The following is a 16,860-nucleotide window of genomic DNA, read 5'->3' as shown; positions in this document are numbered from 1 at the left end:
CTTGGATTTCTAGGTTATCTTCAGAGACTGGAAATCTGACAGCACTGGACTCATCATACTCTGATAGATTGGAGCTGATAGCAGCTGTCCCCTTCCAAAGGGAGGTGAACTATTCAGTTGTCCATGGTCAGCACGATTTTCTATCACTTCCCCACTCCCAAGCCAAAGATAAATCACTAGTTTTATCATATTTTCCCACTGTTTTGGTGTTCGTCTTGCAATAAAGAAATAATTTTACTACCCACTCATTCCTCCAAAGTGGGAAAACAAGAGGCTAGGGAGACACATGTATATCTTTTGGTAGATGTGAATAATAATCCAATATGTTTAATATGCAAACATCCAGCTTCCATTGACTGGCCTCTGTGGGCATTTGGGTTTGTGATCTGATGCAGATGAGTGCTGAGGAAACCCAGGCCAAGAGACAATCCATCAAGAAGGAACTGGAAGCCACACCTGCAGCCATTTCCTCAGAACTGCATCTCAGAGAACACGTTGGGTACTGGGGTTCTCTCACATATCTCAGTCTTTCTGCTGGACATTTGTACCAGGAAGCCATGGTTGCGAGGTGTCTGGGCGTTCCTGTCCTGTTGTTGGAGAAGGGAGTTGCAGTTACCCAGTAGGGCACAAGTTTGATCTGGGTCTTCCAAACCCCTTCCTCATCCATTTAAACAAAAGTATTCTCAGATGACACACTTCTTAATCTAAGCCAGTCTTTTCTTAGTTTTCTCAGATACAGATGTTTAAGGCAAGCCATGAATCAAATTCTGGAGCAAGGGGCTGCTTAGGGAGACCATGGATCAGGAAGGCCTTGTTCCCATGAGCACTGTCTCAGTCTCACCTTCTCCCTGTCAGCTTTCAGTAGTGTATTAATGGGGTTCAAAAGCATTTTAACCAAGCCCTCCAGTGATCAATGACAGACACTGAAGTGACCTTTACTTTTAATTCTAGCCATCAACTAGTTCTGCAAGTTTGCTATCTTGTTTGGCACATCAGCTCTGCTTCAACAGGAAGTCTGGTGGTCAAATATGTCATCTGATAAAATACATCAACTCATTAGTGGCTTTGTTGAGTCCAAGCTCTCATCTACTTTCATAACCACAGAGATCCTGGCTCTTGTCTTAATAGAGCATATTTGTAAAGAAATTACCTCCTAAAAGGTGCTGTTGATGGATTTAGGTGTTCAATTATTCAGCTAGAATGGAGCGCCCCTTCCAAAGGAACTTAGAGCCAGAAATACTTGACACATAGTAGGCACATTCAGAAAAATATCAGTTACCATAAGTACATGTAGGGAGAAAGTGTACTCATGCCACATAGAGCCAATCCTGCTATTTCACAGATAACAGCCTGAAGTCCAGGAGGGTTGACATCATCCAGTTGATCCTAGGATCTGGAGGAGACCTAGACCTCAACCCCAGGTGTCCTGAATTGCAGCCAGTGCTCACTCCTGGACACTGCACACCTCCCAGCCCTGGGGTAGATGAGGTGAATGGGATAGATGGGGACAGGGCAATGGATGATATCCAAGTTCAGTATCACCATTTCCCAGGCCCTCCCATTGACTACCCCAGCATCTACCACCTGAGACTATCAGAGGTAAACATGTGGGAGCAGCCTGAAAAGGGATATGAGCCATCTGACCCTTGAAAAGAGTGTAGGACGTGGCCTTGAAAGACATTGTTTCCAATCCCAATTCCACATATCAGCTGTGTGGCTGAGTTCCTGAACCATACCAGTTCTCACTGTCCAGCCTTCTGACTGTCTGGTGTGGACAATGACCCCTCACTGTCCTGCTTTTTGAAGGGGGATGTTGTGATCATCAAATAAGATCAGGTAGACTTAAGACTCTAAAATGTGGAGAGTCATGAAAATATAGAGTGGTAACTTTATTTTTCTATGCTGTAGAAGGCAATGTAACAAAGTGGAAAATCATTAGACTTGGGTGGGAAGGGGCACCAAATCATGATTTTGCATGGCAGCTCTCTGGATGTGACCCTGGAAAACAGCCCATCTCCTCTCTGAGCCCCATTTTCCTCACCAGAAATAAAGTGAGCATACCCACTCTGCCATACAACAACATGCATGTGGGTACATACTCATTTGCTCATTCCAACTGCAGCTCACCAGGCTCCTCTGTTCATGGGATTATCCCCTCAAGAATATTGGAGTGGCTTGCCATTTTCTTCTCCAGGGGATCTTCCCAACCCAGGGATGAAACCCAAGCCTTTTGCACCTCCTGCATTGGCAGGGGGGTCTTTACCACTGTGACACCTGGGAAGCTAATATAACAACATAGCTACTAAAAGCTGGCATCTGTTGAGCTCTTGGTATGTGGCAGATTCTGCACTAAACACTTCCCCGGAATTTCTTTCACTTAATCACCAACCCAGTGTGGTACATACTACTATTCCCCCTATTTTGCAGATAAGGAAACTGAGACCAGAGAACTAACCCACACTAAGTGAGCAGAAGAGCTCACAAGAGGTACTGTGTTTCCAAATTTCAAAGACTGTGAGTCTATTCACGATGATCAAGTATAAGTCAAAGGAGGTCCATCCTGATTCATGACCCGCAAGCACCTTAACCAAACAGCGTGAGCCCTCATGTCATGAAACCACATCCTCAGGAAGTGTGCCCCAGGTTGCAAGGCTCACCTTCCCCATGCCCTACCCTGGGGATAGCAGGAGCCTGAGATTTCTGAATGCACAGTGCTTCTCTAAGGCAACTGGGCTACCTGGTGCCCAGCGCCCTTATTCTGAGATTCCTCTTTGAGGGATCTCTTTGAGGCAGAGGGGGAGGGATAATTGTCAGGCAATATTTTAGGTCTGATTCTGGAATGACTCTAGTCTGCTCTGGATTTCCCCTCCTCTGTCATCCAAGGACTCTATTTTTCTACCTGCTAAGCTTTCTCTTGAGCTCTCTGAAGCCAAATCTTTCAGATTTCCTTCCCTTCCCTACCCGTACAAAAAGCCGGTGGCCACAAACCTGGGAATACTTAAGGTCTCTACTCTCTGCATTGTGAATGCCAGTGTTAAGTGATAGGCTTTACGTGAACATAAATTAGAAGTGGGTGTTGGGGAGCACTTCTATGGCATCCGACCCATCCCAGCCACAGATGGCTTCTACAGGAATCAGGAAAAGTTGTCCTGGCCCCTATACCCCTCCCCTGAACACTAGTTTTTTAGCAACCAAGTAAAAAAGCCTCTTAGTTCCACTACAGCTGGGATAGATACCTTGTGACCTCCCGTCAAATGCTATTTAGTGAGTTCCTTTAGCCAGAGTCAGTACTCATCTGCTCCAGCCCATAAGAGATTAACACAGGAAAACAGACAAAGAAGAGGAACCCATGTCACCTGCTCTGAAAGCCTAGGCAACTCAACCAGGACATGTTGGTTACCCACTGCCTCTGCAGCCCTGTTCCCAGTACTGGGGGGAACCTAGAAAATGGCAAGGGTGGGAGACGTGTGGACCAGTCCACAGGAGGAGAGATGGAAAACTGGTGTGAAAGAAAAGAACCATTCCCAGAGGGTGAACTACAGTGCTCTGCAAGGGTCCATGAGCTCCTTCTGCACTTCTGTGAACCAGCCCAAATCATACCTTGCCATCATCCAAGAGCCCATGAGAGTGCTCCCCAGGCTTAAGCAAATACCAGGTTTCTTTGCTTTGGGCAGCAATTAATTGTATTATCTGATTATATCAGAATAATGACTGGCTAGTGTCAGCAGTAACAGATACCATTTAACTAGACTTTGTGATGGAAAAATAATCAACACCCAAGACGTGACGTTGAGATGGATAATTCTTTCCAAACATGAAATCCTTTGAAGGAAAATTAATAAAAACAGTCCATGGTGTTGAAAAGGCAGGGAACCGCTGATTAAGTGGAAAGAGTACTGAGTTAGGAATTAGAAATAGGATGCAAGACTTGGTTTTGTTAGGACTATGGTGTAATAAAACTGGGGTTGGGTAGGGGGAAGCAGGGGCTGCAGAGGCTGGCTGTGGAAGAAAATCCAAGAGAAGCATACAGAGGAGACACCCAAAGTAGGGAGTCAAAAAAAAACAATGTGGGGGAAATTACAACAGGAGTAGCATCTTCTCAAATCCAAAAAGTCCTTGCCATTAGACTATGCCAATTTGGAACACGGATTTTGAAAGTGACTCAGCAAATGTCAGAGGTTCGTGATGTTGTACAGGAAGCAGTGATCAAAACCATGCCCCAAAAAGAAATGGAAAAAGGCAAAATGGTTCTGAGGAGGCCTTACAAATAGCTGAGAAAAGAAGAGAAACTAAAGGCAAAGGAAGAAAGGAAAGACATACCCAACTGAATGCAGAGTTCCAAAGAATAACAAAGAGAGATAAGAAAGCCTTCCTCAGTGATCAATGCAAAGAAACAAAAGAAAACAATAGAATGGGAAAGACTAGAGATCTCTTCAAGAAAATTAGAGATACCAAGGGAACATTTCATGCAAAGATGGGCACAATAAAGGACAGAAACAGTATGGACCTAACAGAAGCAGAAGATATTAAGAAAAGGTGGCAAGAATCCACGGAAGAACTATACAAAAAAGATCTTCATAACCCAGATAACCATGATGGTGTGATCACTCACCTAGAGCCAGACACCCTCGAGTCCCACGTCAAGCGGACCTTAGGAAGCATCACTATGAACAAAGCTAGTGGAAGTGATAGAAGTCCAGCTGAGCTATTTCATGTCCTAAAGGATGATGCTGTTAAAGTGCTGGACTCAATATGCCAGCAAATTTGGAAAACTCAGCAGTGGCCACAGGACTGGAAAAGGTCAGTTTTCATTCTAATCCCAAAGAAAGGCAATGCCAAAGAATGTTCCAACTACTGCACAACTGCACTTATCTCACATACTAGCAAAGTAATGCTCAAAATTCTTCAAGCCAGGCTTCAACAGTATGTGAACCAAGAACTTCCAGATGTTCAAGCTGGATTCAGAAAAGGCAGAGGAATCAAATTGCCAACATCTGTTGGATCATCAAAATAGAAACAGAGTTCAGAAAAACATCTACCTCTGCTTTATTGACTATGCCAAAGCCTTTGAGTGTGTGGATCACAACAAACTGTGGAAAATTCTTCAAGAGATGGGAATTCCAGACCACTTTACCTGCCTCCTGAGAAATCTGTATGCAGGTCAAGAAGCAACAATTATAACTGGACATGGAACAATAGACTGGTTCCAGATTGGGAAAGGAGTACATCAAGACTGTATATTGTCACCCTGCTTATTTAACTTATATGCAGAGTACATCATGTGAAATGCTGGACTGGATGAAGCACAAGCTGGAATCAAGGTTGCTGGGAGAAATATCAATAACCTCAGATATGAAGATGACACCATCCTTATGGCAGAAAGTGAAGAGGAACTGAAGAGCTTCTTGAGATGAAAGTGAAAGAGGAGAGTGAAAAAGTTGGCTTAAAACTCAACATTCAAAAAACTAAGATCATGGCATCAGGTCCCATCACTTCATGGGAAATAGATGGGGAAAGAATAGAAACAAAATAAAAGGCAGACTTTCTTTTCTGGGGCTCCAAAATCACTACAGATGGTGACTGCAGCCATGAAATTAAAAGACACTTGCTCTTGGAAGAAAAGCTATCACGAACCTAGACAGCATATTAAAAAGCAGAGACATTACTTTGCCGACAAAGGTCCATCTAGTCAAAGCTATGGTTTTTCCAGTGGTCATGTATGGATGTGAGAGTTGGACTATAAAGAAAGCTGAGCACTGAAGAACTGATGCTTTTAAACTGTGGTGTTGGAGAAGACTCTTGAGAGTCTCTTGGACTGCAAGGAGATTCAACAAGTCCATCCTAAAGGAAATCAGTCCTGAATATTTATTGGAAGGACTGATGCTGAAGCTCCAATACTTTGGTCACCTGATGTGAAGAACTGACTCATTGGAAAAAACCCTAATGGTGGGAAAGATTGAAGGCAGGAGGAGAAGGGGATGACAGGGGATGAGATGGTTGCATGGCATCACCAACTCGATGGAGTTTGAGCAAGCTCTGGGAGTTGGTGATGGACAGGGAGGTCTGGTGTGCTGCAGTCCATGGGGTCGCAAAGAGTCGGACATGACTGAGTGACTGAACTGAACTGAAGCAAATGTAGCTTCCAGTTCATCTGTTTCTTCATGGTGTGATCTCAGGTGAGTGATTTCACCCCTCTGGCTTCAGATCACTCACCAGGTAGCTGGGACGGGCAGTCTCCAGCTAATAGGGTGACTGATAATGCAAAAAAGGAGTTTTTTTCTTTGGGATGGTAATGGAGTACCATGTCCAGAAGGTGGGATTGGACTTAATAAGTAATGCAGTGGCTGGTGCCTCCCCTCTTTGGAGGGTTAGATGCGTCTCTCTGGATAGTATACAGCCCTTAGGTCTGCCCAAGAATGAGCCCTTCTAGGAATTTCCCAAGCAGCTCCAAAGAGTTGTTTTTTTCCTAAAGATAATGTTTTTTGACACGTTTAAAATTTGGACAAGGTTTGATGATCCTGCAATAATCCCAAGAAGTGGGCAGGGAAAAGGCACCAAGTGAGATCCAGAGAATGAGACATTAACAAGGGGCACTCAAAATCAAGGCGAGGACAACGGGCAGAGAGAGAACGTTCCCAGAGAGAGAACGGGAACAGTAGCACCTGGAAAAGCCAGTGATGTTGACAAGGTAGACAGAGGCCAGGCTGGCTATTGTTGAAGCCATTTTATGACACTTTATCCCAAGGATCCTGAAAGGTTTAAATCAGAATAGTTGGAATTCTCTTAAACCAGCCATTCTAGTTGCCATCAAATGAGACTCTAGCCTAATCTTTCTTGGCCAGGACCCGCTCTGTCCCCTCTTCACTGTCCATCTTCTTCCTATGGCTATCCCACATCCAAGTACCATCCAAATTCAATGAGGAGAAGGGAGACACAGGGCTGAATCCTCCTTCTGCCACCATGAGCCTGGCCACGCCCAGCCAAAAAGGGGACATCTTTGGGTCAGCAATAAGACCCTGTCTTTAAAACACAAGTCTTTAAAACATGAACCTGGGTTCATGCCAAACGCTGGAGTCAAGCATCTTAATGTACTGAAAGGCCCATTGCTTCTTATTAAAGCAAAAAATAAAACCATCTGCAGTTGAATTAATCTAAAATGGCAACAAGTCAAAGGCCATTTGGCCCGTAGCACCACTGGTACATAGCGCCATTCTCCCTACAAAAAAATGCTCCTATCAACTTGGTCTAAGTAGCCTTAATTTTGCCCTCTTTCAAAAGGATGAAAGAATAAGCAAAAAAGGGAAAAAACTCAGTAAGTTAATAAAAGTCATAAATTGTTTTCCTGTTTGAGAGAAGTGTAGAAATGTCTCCAGAACAGGGCTAATGGTCTCTCCATCTCTGCATGTTGCATATATGAAAACAGCGGTTTCCACAGCCACTCTGGAGGGTGAATTGTCAGGAACTGTTCAAATGTAAAGTGCACATACATTATGTCTGAGAATTCCAAATTGTATATTTGCCATGGGGAAATATCCACGCATATGAACAAGAGGATGGTACAATGAATTCTTGTCATAGTGCTCTTTGTAACCATGAAAAGCTGTTAGAAACCTAAAATATCTAATAGAGGAATGGATAAATAAATCTATACCTATACCTATACCTATAAGACTCAGGTTCCATCCCTGGGTGAGGAAGATCCCCTGGAAGAGGGCTTGGCAACCCTCTTCAGTATTCTTGCCTGGAGAATCCCATGGACAGAGGAGCCTGGTGGGCTACAATCCACAGGGTCACAAAGAGTCGGATACGACTGAAGCAACTTGGCACTGGTCCTGGCATAAGGCTATTATATTATTAGAGTAATAAAATAGTATATAATGATATGTATCATATAATATTGCATATACTGTAATATATAGATAGTAGTTGACTATATTTTAGACCTAGGCTGTAAGGGTTTAAATATGGGCTCTGTAACAATCTTGAACAAGTTTCATAATTTTTCTAAGCCTCACTTTCCTCATCTGTAAATTGGAGACAGCAGTAGCACACCTGCCTCATAGAACTTTTGAGAGAATTAAGTTAAACTGAGTTGATGCATGTTAATTATTTAGAATGGTATTTGGTGCACAGTAATCATTCCATAATTATTTTTTATAATTTATAACCCAATGGAATTCTGCACATTAAAGAAAATGAAGTATATATGTGTGCATATGAACTGAGAACAACCTTGAACCTGTTGCTCATTGAAAAGAAGTTGAATGCTGTATTGGTATTCCACTGTTTATAGTATTTGCCATTCATGTTTCCAAGGGGAAGGGCTACTGTAATGAGTATTATATATGTAAATACATAGAGAAGGGACTAGAATTAGAGGAACTGACCAAAAATGACTTTCCCCTTATCTGACTTTAGATAGATGGATAGACATGGATGGATGATGGTTGATGGGTAGATGGATGGATACAGTTGAACACACAGATACATATACACATGGACATAATAGAATGTATGCAACTACTCTTGTAATTTTAGAAATGTGGATAAAAATTAAAAGGCCAAGGATGTACAGATTATTATTCCCCTTTTATAAGTGAGGAAACTAAATCTTAACGACGGCCCATAGCATACTTAAGTGCATACAGCCAACAAGCCCCGCAGGAAGGATTTAAGCCCTGCCCTGCCCTGCCCATGCCATGGCCTTTTTACCGCCCCCCACTGCCCCTCCAGGCCACCCAGGAGTTGACTATGACAAAGGCTAGAAGAAGGGGCCTCCTTGTCCATAGTGACCAGAATGATAAAAGCTAAATGAAATGGAGAATTGTGTTGTTGTTTTTGTTTTTAATTAGTGAACCTGTTGGAATGTGCCATTCAGCAGTGGAGCTGAATGGTTCCTGCTGTTCCTGCAAAACAAACAAAAGTCCCTCCACCCAAGCCACTTCTGTGGCCACTTTTCTAGTCTTATCTATCGAGGGATTGTGACAGGGACACAGAACTGTGGGAGGGACACCTTCTCCAGCCAGCCCGGGACCCAGCCTCCTAACTCTCTCTGGTTTTCCTCCCATCATACTGGCAGGCTGCATAGACAGGGCACATTACCCTGGGAAGCCCTCACTCATCAGCCCAACCTCAGAAGGGTAAGAGTATTTGAGGCCAAGCTTCAGTGAGACAAACCGAGTCTTTTTTTTTTGTTTTTTAACTTTGACTTGGTTAATTTGAGGGTCTCTTCTAGTTCTAACAGCTAAAGAACATTAGAATTTTTTCTTTATTTTTCTCTATTGATAACCTGATATAATGAGGATGACAGTCATTAGTTCTTACTCTCCTATGATGATGTTTAATTATAACCTCTGGCCATTTCAGCTGTCTTCATATTTCTAAGGAAAACTCCCCAAATCCATAAGTAAGGCATTCTTCAAATGTTAACTGTCCATTCCATCCTGATCCTGGGAAGGGTTGTCTGCCTTACAATAGCAAGGATAAATGGAAGTTGAAAAGTTTGGGAAGAATGGCATAATTCAGAATGGCTTCACCTTTACCCTATAGTAGCTGAGTGAGCTTGAGCAAGCACAGTTTATCTCAAACCCACAATTTATCTTCCATCTGAGGAAAAATAGGTGTGATACCTACTCTTAAGGATACTGAGTGGATAAAAGACACAAAGAGCCTGCACCCAGTGGAAGTCTGAGAGATGTCCCCTCCTCCCTAATATAAGCAGCTCTCCTTTTTTCTGACTTGCTAAGATGTCCACAGGCTGGGTCCACTTCCCAAGTGATTGGTTCCTTTCCAAAGTTGGATCCTTTTTATTTTCCTTAAGTCACCAAGCCCAGTGTAAAGTGTTAATTTTGTGTTTTTAAGCGAGAGAGGATTGATCGGGCTTCCTTAAAAATGGCTTCTTCGCTAAAACCACAACCTCAGATCTGATACCGAAAGAATCTGCTGGCACTGGTCCCTTTCAAAACAATCTGGAGACGTCCAGAGACCGTCCTCCGGAGCTGGCAGCGGGCCCCCAGCTGAGCCTCCCTCTCGAATTCCCCACGGGCTCAAGGAGCAGGCCCCCAACACTCCATTGCGCAGCCCCATTCTTCTTTGCAAAGGAGGGGTTGGCATTCTGAAGTCAAGTTCTCTCCCTACTGCTCCCATCCCTGCAGAAACCACACACTCGCACGCAGGCACCAGAGCACACCCACTGCCCGCCCCTTCCTGAGCTGGACAGAACTGTGGAGCAGAAAGCAGGCCAAGGCTGCCTCCTCATTCCTAGTCCTCCCCTCTCCCCTCCTCCAGAGTCCAGGTTTTGTCAAGAGTTTCAGGGGCGGTGACTGGTGGGGAGGGACCACGGATATCGTGGATGCTTCCAAGTCCTTTTCTCTTCGCCATAGTATGTCTTATAAGCCGGGATGTAGTTTATTCTTCTAAACACTTCACTGGGGTGTAGGGCCTGGAGTTGCCATAGAAACACCTTTTAACTCCTCATCATCCAGAAGGCAGCACCAATTCCCAGGGCTTTGGGGGAGGGGGGGGGGGAAGGCAAGAAGAGACACTTGTGGATGAGGAGGAAGGAAATGGAAGGCTGTGGGGGGATTCCTTAGAGAGGGGCTTTGCCCAGCAATGTGGCACCCAGCCATGAAAAGAGCCAGGAAGGTTCTGGAAGAGGAAGCTAGTGGGCTGGAGTGAGCATCTTTTAAGGACTACAGTATTGACTGGTAGAGTCATAGGGGTCAAGGGGAATGGGAGTGTCTACACATTTCCTTCAGGGAGAGAACAGGCAGGCTGGGAACCAGAAGAGGAGCTGTGAGCTAGGAGTACTGGGAGCCACCTACTGGACGCTGGCAGGGCGCTGTAAGGCAGTGGAGGTCAACAAGCCAGCAGCTCGCATCTACACCTCCCAGAAAAAGCATTATCTCATCCCTGCCACTAGTGCAGTGCACCAACCAAGGCAGCACAGCTTTGGATCAGGGCCAGCAGTGCCGAGGTCTTTTTGTTTCTTTTTCATTTTTGCTACCACAATGTTCTTGCCTTTCGGTATTTCCTGGTAACTTCGCTTTTCTCTAGGCAGTCAATTGAGGAGGGGGTCATGGGAAGATTTCTTACTAAAATCCAGCAAAATTACAAGAAACTTTCTGTATCAGTCCCAGACACATAGCAGGAAACCTAAGCAGTGGTCAGGCAGGGCCACCATGGGAAGTGGTCTCCTTGTTCCTGTTTCCACTGTCCCCTGGCGAACTTCCAGGGTAGAAACCTAAAAGCCAAGAGCAAGGGAAGGCATGAGGTCTCCCTCTCCACACACATCAGAAATCCAGGTGAACGTGCCCGAACCACTGTCAGGCAGAGGACGACGCCCTGACTCCACCTGACGCCTGGACCCAAGTACGTGCTCTTCACTGAGAGGACCAGAGCCGCCACCACCGGCAGCAGCTGCCAGCATCACTTAGGTGGGAATGACACCCACAGGGTGAGGGGGAACAGGCCAAGCAGAATTTGGGTGGGGGCAGTCAAGGGAGACGAAAACCTTGCAGGGCTCTGGCAGCCCCGAAGAATCCTTCCCAGCAATCCACAAACCCAGAGGCCAGTCAGGTTCCCCCAGGAGAAGGAACGGGGCATAGCAAGGACCCCAGGAAACCACTAATGGGGTGACCCTAGGTCACACAAAATACTCTTGCCTGCCAGCCAGACTGACCCAGTCACCACAGCCACCTCCCTCACATCTCCTAGGCTTGCCAGGCCCACCAGCAGCACCCCTCCCAGCCTCAGCTCCCTCCCCTGCCAGGTTCCTGCCTCCTCCCCCTCCTCCCCTGCAGTACACTTGTGGAGGCCCTCACCCAGGACCCAGTGGAAAATTTCTTTTCCTCTTTATGACTGTGCTGAAAACACACACGCTCCATTCTTCACCTCTGAATCGACACAGGCAGAGGGTGACTAGACTGTGTTGTACCCCACCCCCAGCCTGCATTTACACACACACAGAGCAAGGGCCACTAGACTTGCATGCTTTATGAGATGGAAAGGAGAGGAGAGATGTTTTCCAGCTGCTACTCCCCCTCTGGCCATCGAAGCACAAGTGTCCCGAACACTCTGAAACAAGTTCTCCCAGGACTCTCAAGGCCCTTGTCTCTAATCAAGACACTCAGTCCAGTTTGGAATAGTCACCATGATGTGACCCTTGGCATCTTTGTTCTTTTGGTGACAAATCTGTTTTCCACTGCCCTGTCTCCCTCACCCCACACACATTCAAGGAAAAAAAAAAAAAGGCCTTCCTGTGAATTCTCACAGCTATGTGATAAGTGATCCCTCACACACGCCACCTCCTGCTTGCTATCAACACTCTCAAATACAGTTCCTTCGGGGAGGGTCAACCCCACAGATTCCTTCTCATTTTCCCCCTTAAATCCACCCAAACTTGGCAGTCCAAGAAGCTCAGTTCGCACTTGGCCTAGCGAGTGTGAGTCTGAGTTGGGTCTCAGTGAAAAGAATGAACATCGTGGGGAGATGGTGAAAACTCAGAAAACTACAAGTTTCTCCTGCAACTTTCCCCTGCACATGGCTGCCAACTTTCTTTCTTTTTAATTTTTTTTTAACTCTTCATCATCCCAGCACTTTAGTTGGCATTACAAGTTTTAGAAATGCTCTCCCCACCTTTCTCCCCCAGAGAGTTCTCCTGTGATAGTGAAAAGGGGAATTTTCCAGATGTCAAAAAGAACAGTAAGGACCTCACGCCCTAAGAGAGCATGGCTGCAAGGAGTTCACTCGGCCTCGGTGGGTTTCTCTACGTCTACCCACCTCGGTCATGCTGAAGCATACCTCAGTATCTACCTCCATGGCCTCCCCCCAAGCCCAGGCAATGGAAAGGAGCGGAGGTTGGCGAGGCCACCCGTAGCAGCGCCAGAGTCCCGGCTGCAGCGCGCCCGCGAACGGTCACCGCGGGGGCTCCGCAGGGACACCGGGAGCGCTTACCGATGTCTGAGTTGCAGAACGCGTCCTGGGGGTGGCTAGGCGAGCATGTGCACGCCTCAGCGCCCCAGTCCCCCAGGCTCCAGCTGCCCAGGAGCACGACGAGCCCGAGCCAGGGAGTCATCGCCGCTGCCGTTGCTGGTGCTGCTGCTCGAGTCTCCAAAGTTGCCTTGCGCGCCACGGGCCGGGTCGCTGCAGCCTGCGCTCGCCCGCCCGCCTGTGGGGGGCAACTTTGGCTTGGAGCGCGCCGCTCTCCGAGTGCCCGGCGGGACGGGATGGGGTGCGACGGAGCTGCCTCGGCGCTGGCGCAGGACTGGGCGGGTGGGCAGTCTCTCCGGGCGGAGGAGCAGGAGCTGGAGGGAGCAGAAGGAGGAGAAGCTGTCCGAGCGCCCGTCCGCTGCCCGCTCTGCGCCGCAGCCCCGCGGCCGAGTGATATAGCGCGGGTCCCCCCGGGCACCCCCTCTCGAGCGCGCGGGGCCCGCCGACTCCGACCAATAGCAGAGCCGCATTACCTCATCGGCCCTCCAAAAAGTGGGCGGGGCCGGGGGCGCGGGGCGACGGGGCGGGGCCACCCGTCCAGTTCAGGTCCTTTTAGGGAATAATGCAGCTGTGGGCACGCGAGTGGGTGGGCTGAACGCGCCCCTGGTACGCGCTGGCGCAGGGGCCCTCCAAGTGGCGCCCCCTTGCCCTTCTCGCCTGCAACCCAGCCATACGCCCACCCCGCCCTCTGGGCGCCTCTGACCCAAACCAAAATCAACTACCGCCGACCCCAGCGCCAACCCCTTGGCAGGTCAGAGGTGGCCTTGCCTTGGGGACCTTGACTGCGCCTGGTGGAAAGGATAAATAAAGGGTAACTGTGTCTTCTCTGGAGAGAGCCGGGTCAGAGGGGAAAGATCGAGGTTGCTGACATATCCCCTATCCCTCCGTGTATCGCTGCTCCTGACTTTCCTCCTCAGTAGGAAGTCGTTTGCCTTTTGGAACTGGTGGTAATGAAAGGTTGTTTCCCGGGCTCAGCCGGAGTAAATAGTGAGGCCATTCAACAGGCATCGTTCTGGATTCTGGGATGAGCAAAACGAACTCTTTGCTCCCATGGAAGTAGTAGGCAATGCATTAGAAGAAACATGAGTACATAGGGTGATTTACTAAGGTAATAGTGCCCTGAATGATGAATGATGGGTTGGAAATTCTGCGGAGGGCGCTGCTGTCTACGGGATAATAAGCACAATGGCTGAGAAGGTGACAGCCTGGCTGTAAACAAAAAGCCTCAGCCCTTTGGCAGCAGGGAGGAGATAACAGCAAGGGCAAAGTCCCCAGGCTTACTTGAAAAACCGTAAGTTAGGGCACGAGGAAATGGTAACCTCACCTAGGGCAGACAGGTCTCCATCCTTCAGTGAGGAATTAGGGGTGAACTAATCCCAACCGCAAATGAAACTAGATCCTGGAGAACTATCCAGGATTCAAGAATATGAGGAATTATGGATATCTGCTAAAAACTAAGACTATGACTATTTTTCTTATTCAGTAACCTCTTGAGTCTGCCTTATATTAATATTTTCCATACCTCACGTCATTACATCTCACAATGATCCTTTTAGATAGGAAAAACACAAAGTGTTATTCACACTTTCCAGATGAGGAAACTGTTGCAGAAAGGTGCCATTACTTGGCAACCAGCCAGGAACTGAATTCTCTGATTCCCGCCCCAAGAGAGGTGTTTACTTTCTTGGACTTTTTAGTGGCAGTTAGCTTTAACTGTGCAAGTCTTTTTTGGAGCTGGAATCTTGTTTCTATTCTTGCATCTTTCTCACTTTCTCTCCCAACTCATCCCGTTTGGAAAGAGACTAAAATGATTTGGCAATAAAAATGGTAAAAGTTAGGAACAAAAGAAGGACGAGAAGTACCGCTCTGAAGTGCAAGTTCATCCTCTTTCTCAGAAATTCCTTTGTTTACACCTCAGAGAAGTGACACCAAAATGGCAGGAGCAGAAAGCTTCATTGGAAATGATATTTCCAAGAACATTTTTAAAGCTCCTCTTTCCCCCTTAAAAATTTAGCTGTAAGGAGAGGAATCTAGTATCCACAGTTTTCTGTCTTGTTTCCTTCCCAACTTTTAAGACCCTTCCCATCCTAACTTTGACTGTAGCCCCATCCAGAGAGAGCTTTCCTTCTCTCAGTGTTTACTTAGAATTTTACCCCTTGTTCCATGAACTGTAGTTGTACTATTTCCCCAACCACACTAGAAGAAACACTTTGAAGCCTAAGATATTTGAGCAGGCTACATTTTACTCCTCAGGGTATAAATTAGGTTCTCAGGGGACACGGGTATGGATGTGGCCAGCAACCCTTCGAGTCTTGAGCTGTGGACACTTTGGAGGCCACTCCAAGGATCCAGGTTGAATGAGGGCATACTTGGTAGGATTTGAGAGTTTCATTTATCCCTGCACTGTGCCGGTCATGTGGAAGGTTTTACAGGCCTTTCCAGACCAAATCCACTTTGGATAAGCATCTTACATGTTGAAGCCTTCTCTTCACTCTCTCTCTCTCTTTTCTTTCTCACTTTAAGGTTTTGTCCAAATTACCAGTAGCTTGCCTAGAAAATGAGTGTCAGAGAAATAACTTTTGCTGAACTTCAAGCAGCAGGTTCCTTATAGAAAACATCTGACACATATGATTTTATGGCAGTTACTTATATAAATGTAAGAGTAATCTGATTGTTTTTCTAGCTGAAAGGTAGTAAAATTGCCCTTTGGTTTATTTCCTCTCACCGCCTATCCTAAACTGGGTCAGTGTGTTTGAGTTCAGCTTTTGTTTCAGTTGGAAAGTTCTCCCTAATGTCTAACCCAAGGGGACTATCTTCTGTCCATCCATCCTCAGTCCTCACTTTGAACAAGAGAAAAAGCAAGCTTCATAAATCCTCATAGAGAGGAGCACTACTTCCTGCCTCTGGGTCAAGGGCAGCAAGCAGACCTCATAGCCATCAATCCGGATGTCATTGTGTCCATGGACCTAATAATATGTAAGAATTGCTTTCTCAAGTCCACTTTAGAAGCTAGATGGAGGGGGCCTGGGGCTAATAGTAAATAAGAATGAGGATACCGGCTCCCCACTTTGTCTTGACAGCTAAGGACACTGATAGATTTATAAACCCCAGAAGAACTGAAGAAGTTTCTAAATCTGAGTGGTCCACCCCCTCTTCATATCAAGTTCCAAGATGTTAAAATCTCTGGGAAGTCTCTAATAGACATTTAGAGGACCTGAAAAATGACCTGAGATTCTGCCCATCCTCATTTTACAGGTGGAGAAAATAAGGTTCAGACAGGTGAAGAAATTTCCCCCGAAGTCTCATGGTTAGCTCATGGTAGAGCTGAGATTGTGCTGTGGCTGCCCGATTCCTTACCTGGGCTCTCTTCCTCACACTTGTGGCCCCAGTCCCCCAAACTGCAGTGCATGATCTAATGTTTAGACTCTTATGCAGCCACTCGCAGTCCTGAATCTGCATTTCAAGTCTAAAGATGAGTTTCAGAGTCCCTTTGTACAGTACCCAACAGGTAGAGAACTACACTGCCCTGACTAAATAGTTCTGTGTTATGTTAAAAATCACCTGTGAGCCAATCATAACAAATGCAGCTCTGTACTCCTCAGAGATTTCTCTCTTGTGTGTTTATTTTTCCCTTTCTAAATTATCTAATATCTTTTGAAAGCATTTCAAGTATATTGCTGCAAAGTGACATATGAACATTTTCTTTCTGCGGGACAAAAAGAGGCTGGGATGAAAAACAGTAGCAAAAGATGTGAGATTTGTTCCAAAGGTTGCTGCAGAAACAATTGTTGAGGCAAGTCACCTCACCTGTCTAGACTCAATTTTCTTGTTCATTGGATGAAGGTTGTAACTCAGCGATCTTCAAGAACC

General features: G+C 46.3%; 2 protein-coding genes across 7 annotated transcripts in view; one reads left to right on the top strand and one right to left on the bottom strand.

Annotated features, from left to right (window-relative positions):
• TIMP3 (TIMP metallopeptidase inhibitor 3) overlaps nucleotides 1-13,387 on the bottom strand; it is a 60,182-nt gene extending 46,795 nt beyond the window's left edge. Inside the window, exon 1 of the mRNA XM_019961260.2 lies at nucleotides 12,955-13,387. Within this exon, the coding sequence (XP_019816819.1) occupies nucleotides 12,955-13,075 (121 nt within the window). The 5' untranslated portion in view covers nucleotides 13,076-13,387. The remainder of the gene's footprint in view (nucleotides 1-12,954) is intronic.
• The window catches only part of SYN3 (synapsin III), a 498,442-nt gene that overhangs the window by 196,945 nt on the left and 284,637 nt on the right, over nucleotides 1-16,860 (top strand). The window lies entirely within an intron of this gene.

The sequence above is a fragment of the Bos indicus genome, chromosome 5, assembly GCF_029378745.1.
Source record: "Bos indicus isolate NIAB-ARS_2022 breed Sahiwal x Tharparkar chromosome 5, NIAB-ARS_B.indTharparkar_mat_pri_1.0, whole genome shotgun sequence".
Classification (NCBI taxonomy): Eukaryota; Metazoa; Chordata; class Mammalia; order Artiodactyla; family Bovidae; genus Bos; species Bos indicus.
Note: the sequence above shows the minus strand (reverse complement) of the source record. Positions and strands in the feature narration are given on the sequence as shown.